Consider the following 7,003-nt stretch of genomic DNA (forward strand, 5'->3'; position numbering starts at 1 on the left):
TCTGTCGAAATTTCTGTTTGACTAGCTTCTGGTGTGCTGGAAGTTTAAAGGATTTGCCGGTTGCTACTTTTTTTTAAGTTTTTTTAGGAAGAAGATCTCTTTGGGAGGCACTTCATTGGATCTTTCTTACATTTTTTTTTGCTTTAAGTCGGCATTAAGAGGTATTTTTCTCCCCTCTATTTTACACTATTTCGGATGGCATCTAAAGGCATCTCCATTCTCTTATAAAAAGTATTTGGAAGTGAAGCTTAGACTTATTTTGAAATTTAAGCATGGATACTCACTAGAAATGGTGAAAACAAAGCATGTGTGAGTTGTCTTTGTTCTTCTTGCTTGAGATATTTGGAAGTATCGTAATGGTGGTTTTGAGATGAGATTTACCCCTCTCGAAATGCATGTTAGAATGCGTTATCAAACTCCTTTATTACTCATGTTCAAAAATGAATGATTGGCTCAAACTCATCTATTTCATCTGCCTATCACTGTTTGAAACATATGTTGGAAATTTTCTCTGTTTTGCCGCTGCTTTGATTTCAGTTTTGGTTATGCTGGATTAAATGTTAGCTGGAAAATTTTCTATATTTTAGCACATTTTTTTAGGGCTCGGTCTTGGCCTCATGATAGTTGGAAATTGCATTTTACTTAGCTTATTTGGTGTGTTCAATTTGGCTCTTTTGGGACTGAGCTCATGCTAGAATTCTTTTTTTTATGAAGCACCTGTTGGCACAATATCTTGAAATGTGAAGTTTTAAGGGAAAATATTTTTTTAGTTGTTTTAACCCATTTGCTTGAGAACGGTTTTTGTCTCTTTGAAGTTGGATCCTTATGGAAAACCTTCTCTGTTTTTTTAGCCTATTTGGAAGGCTCGGTCTTGGCTTCATAATAGCTGAAAATGACATTTCATTTAGCTCACTTGTTGCGTTCGAACTCTTTTTGAGATGGATTCTTGCAAGAGATATTTGCATTTGTTTTGCTCATATGTTGGGTTTCGTTTGGCTCCTTTTGATATCATGTCTCGGCTGAAATCTTTGTTGTTTTACCCCTTTGATGGGCCAGGTTTTGTTCATATGTTGGAAATTTTTTTTTATATGAGCTGGAAATTATACTTGGGGCTCGTATCTAGTTTATCTTGCTGCCCCTTGATAGAAAACATGCTGGAAATTATGTTTATGAGCTGGAAAAATGTATTTGGAGCTGAGCTCATTTATTCTCATTTATTGTTTCTCTTGCTGCCCCTTGATAAAATACATGCTGGAAACTATGTTTATGAGCTAAAAAAATGTGTTTGGGGTTCATATCTTGTTTATCTAACAAACCCCCAAAATCTGTTCGAATGCATGATTGAAATGAAATTATCAAAGTTTCTATTGTTGATATTTATGTTTACAATAAATGCTAAAAAGATGTGCTCTGTTTGCTCCCTTTGGTAGGCTCTGTTTACCATGTATTGGGTTTGATTTAGCTTAAATTATGATATGTTTTCAACTCTTATATTTGGCTCGGATTTAGCTTTCTTTTCATTTCCCCTGGATGTGGGTCTTTCCTTTTAGTTCTTTTATGATTAAAAATGTTTGGTTTGGGATTGTTTTTTTTCTTCCTCATTGTCCCTAACCGTAAATCTTAATGTGGTGAATTTTCACATTCGCTGTGAAGGTCGGTTCATTGATTTGGTGAGCCGTACTTGGAGCACTTTCTAGTGATATGTTTAGGAAACATTTTTAAAGTTTTACTCGTCACATTTTGAAGCTTTATTTGTGTTAAGTTCAAATTACATTTTGAGGCTTTTAAATCCCTGTTTGAGATTGATTCATTTTTTTTACCAAGTTTTAAATGTCTTTAGACCGATACATTCATGATTTCATTTTAAGCTTCACTGGTTTGATTTTGTTTTAAAAATGGATCGGTCACCTTTTTCGTTTGTTTTGTTTTTTTTTTAACAGTCAAGTTAAAAATGGGAATTTCATATTCAGAAATGATTCATAATCTTAAGGGAAATATGAGAGAAAGAGAAATGGAGAGAAAATTAAAAATAAGATTTAAATCTTCGAGGTGATAAAACCTAGAGGGGGATAGAATAGCGAACCATCTACCGTTCTTTTTTGCATATGAAAGATGAAATTGTAAATTGGAAGAATATTTTCGGGTTGGAAGAAAGTGAGAGTTTAGATAACAATTAGGGACATGGATTGGAAATATTAGTAGACTTGCACTTAGGTCCCTTAAGCTTTGAATAAACTTAAATCCATTTACCCTAAGTAGGATTGAAGCACACTTCACAACTCTTTTGCCAAAGCTATAAGTTTGCCCCTTAGATTTTAGGAGTTTGATGGTGAGCTAAGCTTAATCTAAAGATGTTTGAGGGTTAGTTGAAAGACACTTAGTTGAAGTTAGACATTTTAAGACACTTCATGCAAACTAAAGTGTAGGCTTCTTAGATCTTAGAGAGCACAACTTGAGAGAGTTTATCCTCCTAATTTTCAAATGATCCAAAGAAGCCAGACATCTGACCCCAGTAAATGAGATAACTAGGACACTAGGCACGAGGGTGCACTAGATTGTGATTCATGACTGATTTAATTAGATCAAATAATGAAATTCTTACCTTAACTTGACCAAAACTGAAACCCAATGCTCCGGGATTTGAGTTTGTCTTACACTCAAATCCTCCTGGCAATTGGGGACATTCCAATGTCACATATAAATTTTCTATTCTTGGTCATTTATATTTTGAAGCCAGATCAAAGAGATATTGTATTGTATTTTATTTTATTTGTTTGTCTTTTTCCTACGATTTACCTGTTTCTGTTAAGTCTTTTTCAGGTCATACTTTCCTCTTTTACACAGCGCATAATAGCTAAACTTAAAGAAACAATGAATCTCTCAGGTGTACAGGTTTAATTTATATCACAACATTTTATTTTTCCAGCATATTATATTGTTTTCATAGTCTGTTATAATATTTTCCCAGCATGCTATAATACTTTTTATAGCACGTTATACTCTTCTTTCAGCATGCTATACTATCTTTCTTCTTTACTGTACAGCACATTGTTACTTTTCTTTCACACAGCATGTTTTATTGCTTAGTTTTTGTACTATGTCTTAGTATAAAATAACCTAGTAGTTAGGTGCATTTTCAAAACTAAAACTAAACCAGGAGGCGCTACTACGAGAAGCTTGGAGCAAACATCGTGGGCAGCACGACAAAGAACAACTTCAAGGTGGATCAACAAAACATCAAAACACATCACATAAACATTTTCACATCACCTATCACTTCATTTAGTTTAAATAACAACCCATAGGATTACCCTTCAGGCTTTTGCACAACTCTGTTGTGCAATTATAAGTCCTAACACTTTAGGATTCCGAGGTTACCGTGTTGTACGGTGTAAATCCTCCTATCTTTTTAGGTTATTTGCACAGTTCGATATTGTGTAAACATAAGTCCTAAATCTTAAATAATTTGCAGGATTGAAATATCAAATAAGCATCACTTCAAAGACATAAAGCCGAACATTAGGATAGTTGGGACATCCTCAAGGTTTCTCCTGGATCTGTGATATCCCCTACTTTTCTTCCCTTTGGATTCCTTAAGTAATTGTTTCTATTTTGAGTCATTCTCATTTGATTTTCCCATGTCCAATCGTGAAAACCTAAACTTTAAAATCTTGAAAGCAAAACCACTTGATTTTAATCGAGAGTTTTTTTAAGTAACCTCCAGTCATTTAAGATATAATTAACTATAGGAGCTTGCCTCTATAGGGAACCTGGAACCCAAATAGAATAAACCTTATCTAATTTTTTATGTTAGATAGTGAAACTTGTTGGCCTTTTTATAAAATATTTCGCAGACCAAAACGGATGTCACAAATTCTTCAGTCTAGGTGATTGAATCTCTATTACAAGTGATATATTTATTTCTTCGGGATAAGTGTATTACCTGTAGTATTGTATTCAATCATTTAAACTATTTAAAATGCGAGACATGTTTGGTCTCACCTATTCTAAAATTAAAACGTTACTTTTAAAAATAAAAAAGAAAGATTATATTCATATTTAAATTATTTTCAAAATCACAAAATCACCACTTTTTTTTTTCAAATCACGAAGTTTAAAAACGGCCGACACATGACTAGGTTTCATAATGAGAGAGTTCAACATGAGCTTCTCAATGAGCTGAACACAAGCTTTAATGAGTTGAATACAAGCTATTCGCAAATAACGAGCTTTTTAATTACCCTACCTACAAGACAGTGCCTATGATGGGTGAACTATAATAGGTGCATGGAAGACCCGTGCCCGCAATGCCCCTACCCAAAAGGCTTATAGATTTCTTTTAGCCATAATTAGTCCTCACAAAAATCAAACCTTGAAATACTTTTGTGAATCTGCCTCTAGTACATTTCATTAATCTAGCTTCAAGGTTTTCCATGAACCTGCATTTATAATTGCATAGTCACCTTCTATCACCCTTAGGTTTGCGCCACCATGAGTCGTCCGCTCCCACTCTCTTTGACCATTCAATGCCTCTACTTTTTGTTTAAAATAGATGACATTGTAGCCTCTTTTTCTCAAATTTAGCCTCTACTGCACAAAAATCCCTTCAGATTCGCATATATTTGTGCAATTAGCAAGTGAAACAATCACAACTTCGTAATTGTTTACCACTCAAGCTGCTCAAAATTTCACTCTCATTCAATTGTTCCTTGCCTCACAGGTATGTCATTTGTTCTAAAAAATAATTTGTTTTGATTTATGAAAAATGAAATCTGAATATTTTTCTTCACTCCATAATTTATACTTTTTTTAAGAAAAATAAGTAGCCTTAATTAAAACGATTTTTCCTCTTATTCTATTTTAAAGCCTTTCATTATAGACTTTTTTGAGAGATTGTTCTTTTTAACAAATTGTTTGGAACAGTGATAGGTGATGGTGCTTTGTGCTGAGTTGAATTTTTTTCAATCCCCCACCCTACAAACCTACACTTCTTTCTCCAATAGCAACTATATGAAGTAAGGAGAGAAGAATCTATAGATAATTTCATTTAGGATCTTAATTCTCCTTCAGCTTTAGCCAAGAATCATAGTTTTTTACTGATCAGACTATATGGATCTTAAATTATAATTTTCTAATTAGATCTTAAGTTTTTAATCAGCATGTATTTATTCTTCATATATTAAAACCAAAAAAAAGTAGTTAAAACCCACCAATGCTTGTCCTAGGTCTGAATTAAAATGTCGAAGGCATTTTTAAAACTTCAATTTGTGCCGAAACTTTAAAAAACAGGGCTCCACCACTAATGTCAAACATATGCACCAGCATGCTTTTCAACTATTAAATGCACAATTAAACTCAATGCTCTCAAGTTCTTAAAAAAACCTCACTTAGCAGGCTGAGGTTATAAAAAATTTGTTTAGAGAAATTGTTAAATTTGTTAATCCACCATTTGGTTGAAGGTAGTTACTAATCAACATTAATTTAAAACATTATAAGCATTCAAAAGTACAAAAATCACCTTTTTCTAAACATATTTTCCATCCGCAAAAAAGACCAAATCAGCCCAAAACAAAAATCATCCAAAATCAATCTTCCGCACAAGTTATTCCAAATACCTCAGCTCGCCTCAAAAATCGATCTTACAAACACTCCCTCAAATCAAGTACCCTTTCCTGAGAAGAAAGGACGGAATTTATGAAAACAAATAAAGAAGGTAAACAAGGTGAAGAGAGTCGAAACCCTAGTACCTGAAACTGGAGGTGAGTGTTTGAGGAACCAAGAGTGGAGTCGAACTCCATCAGAAGAACGAAGCCATACGTCCTCATAGTCGAGGTGGAAACGAGAAGGCGTGATGGTATAGGCGCGGGAAAGACCCGGCAACACCGGCACATAAACGAGTCGCTCCTGAAAAGCCACCAACGTGGTCATCCCCCCGCTACCCCGCCGACGCCATATGCCAGCGGCTTGATCCACGAAGTCATTGCTCCGCTCGACCGAGCTTCAGCTCCTCGGCTCCGTGGCGAAATTTCCTCAATCAGCCGGTGAGGGACGTCGCATACCGCATCCAGGGGAGATGGAGCATTTAATGGTTCACTTCTCCACCTTCCTCGGGTCCAAGGGGCCGTGTGGGTGCACGGTGCAGATGTCCCTTGCTGTTACAAAATAGCATTTCTATTTCAAAAATACAATTAAAATCTATTTAGTTGCAGCTTTTTATAGACAATATATATATATTATATATATATATATATATTATGTGTAGAAAAAATATATAGTAAACAATTAAACTAGTTAAACAAAAATGTTATCAAAATACTCATCATAATAAGCATAAGAATTTAGACAATACATTAAACATAAATAAATAAAAGTTAAAAGATAATTTAATTTCGTTTATTAACTAATGTATTTATTTTTGCATTTCTAACAATCATCGATCTAGTATCTTCCTCACCCTGTGTACAAGGCTCACCTAAATCACAATCAACTTGTGATACTGATTGCTCTAAACGATATCCATATGTTTCAGGAGGGACGTGGGATTGATTTTTCTCTTCTTAAATCAAATCACTATGTGAAGGCTGCCGACGAATGTAATTATGGAGAGTTATTGTAGCAGTCATAATATTTGCTTGTTTGTTGAAAAGATTTGTAGGAGTATCTTATAAAATAACATTTTCTTCTTTCAAACGAAACTCCAAATATTCTTTCAATAACAACACGTAAAGAAGAGTGTTGTTTCTTAGACATCTCATTTCTTCCCTGAGCTATACGGTTACGCCATTCAAAATCAGGAATTCAATTTTTTGCATTTGGAGATGGATTGATAAATCTTCTTTCTAATGGATATGCAACACCACCTAGATAATTTTTCCATATTAAAAGTATAACCATTAGTATTGTAAAGAAAAAGTTATTTAATTTATTTATACACAAGCAAACTTGAAGGAGGCTTAGGAAAACTGTATTAATGACTTCATATTGCAAATTTGAATATACAACT

At 34.0% G+C, this 7,003-nt stretch overlaps 1 protein-coding gene across 1 annotated transcript in view; it reads right to left on the bottom strand.

Moving 5' to 3' along the window:
- Positions 1-6,146, bottom strand: part of LOC110033464 (protein bem46-like) — a 28,215-nt gene extending 22,069 nt beyond the window's left edge. The window contains 2 exon segments of the mRNA XM_020737454.1: positions 5,748-5,936; positions 5,939-6,146. Coding sequence (XP_020593113.1) covers positions 5,748-5,936; positions 5,939-5,981 — 232 coding nt within the window. The 5' untranslated portion in view covers positions 5,982-6,146.
- Positions 6,147-7,003: the final 857 nt, after the last annotated feature.

The sequence above is a fragment of the Phalaenopsis equestris genome, unplaced genomic scaffold, assembly GCF_001263595.1.
Source record: "Phalaenopsis equestris unplaced genomic scaffold, ASM126359v1 Scaffold001189, whole genome shotgun sequence".
Lineage (NCBI taxonomy): Eukaryota > Viridiplantae > Streptophyta > Magnoliopsida > Asparagales > Orchidaceae > Phalaenopsis > Phalaenopsis equestris.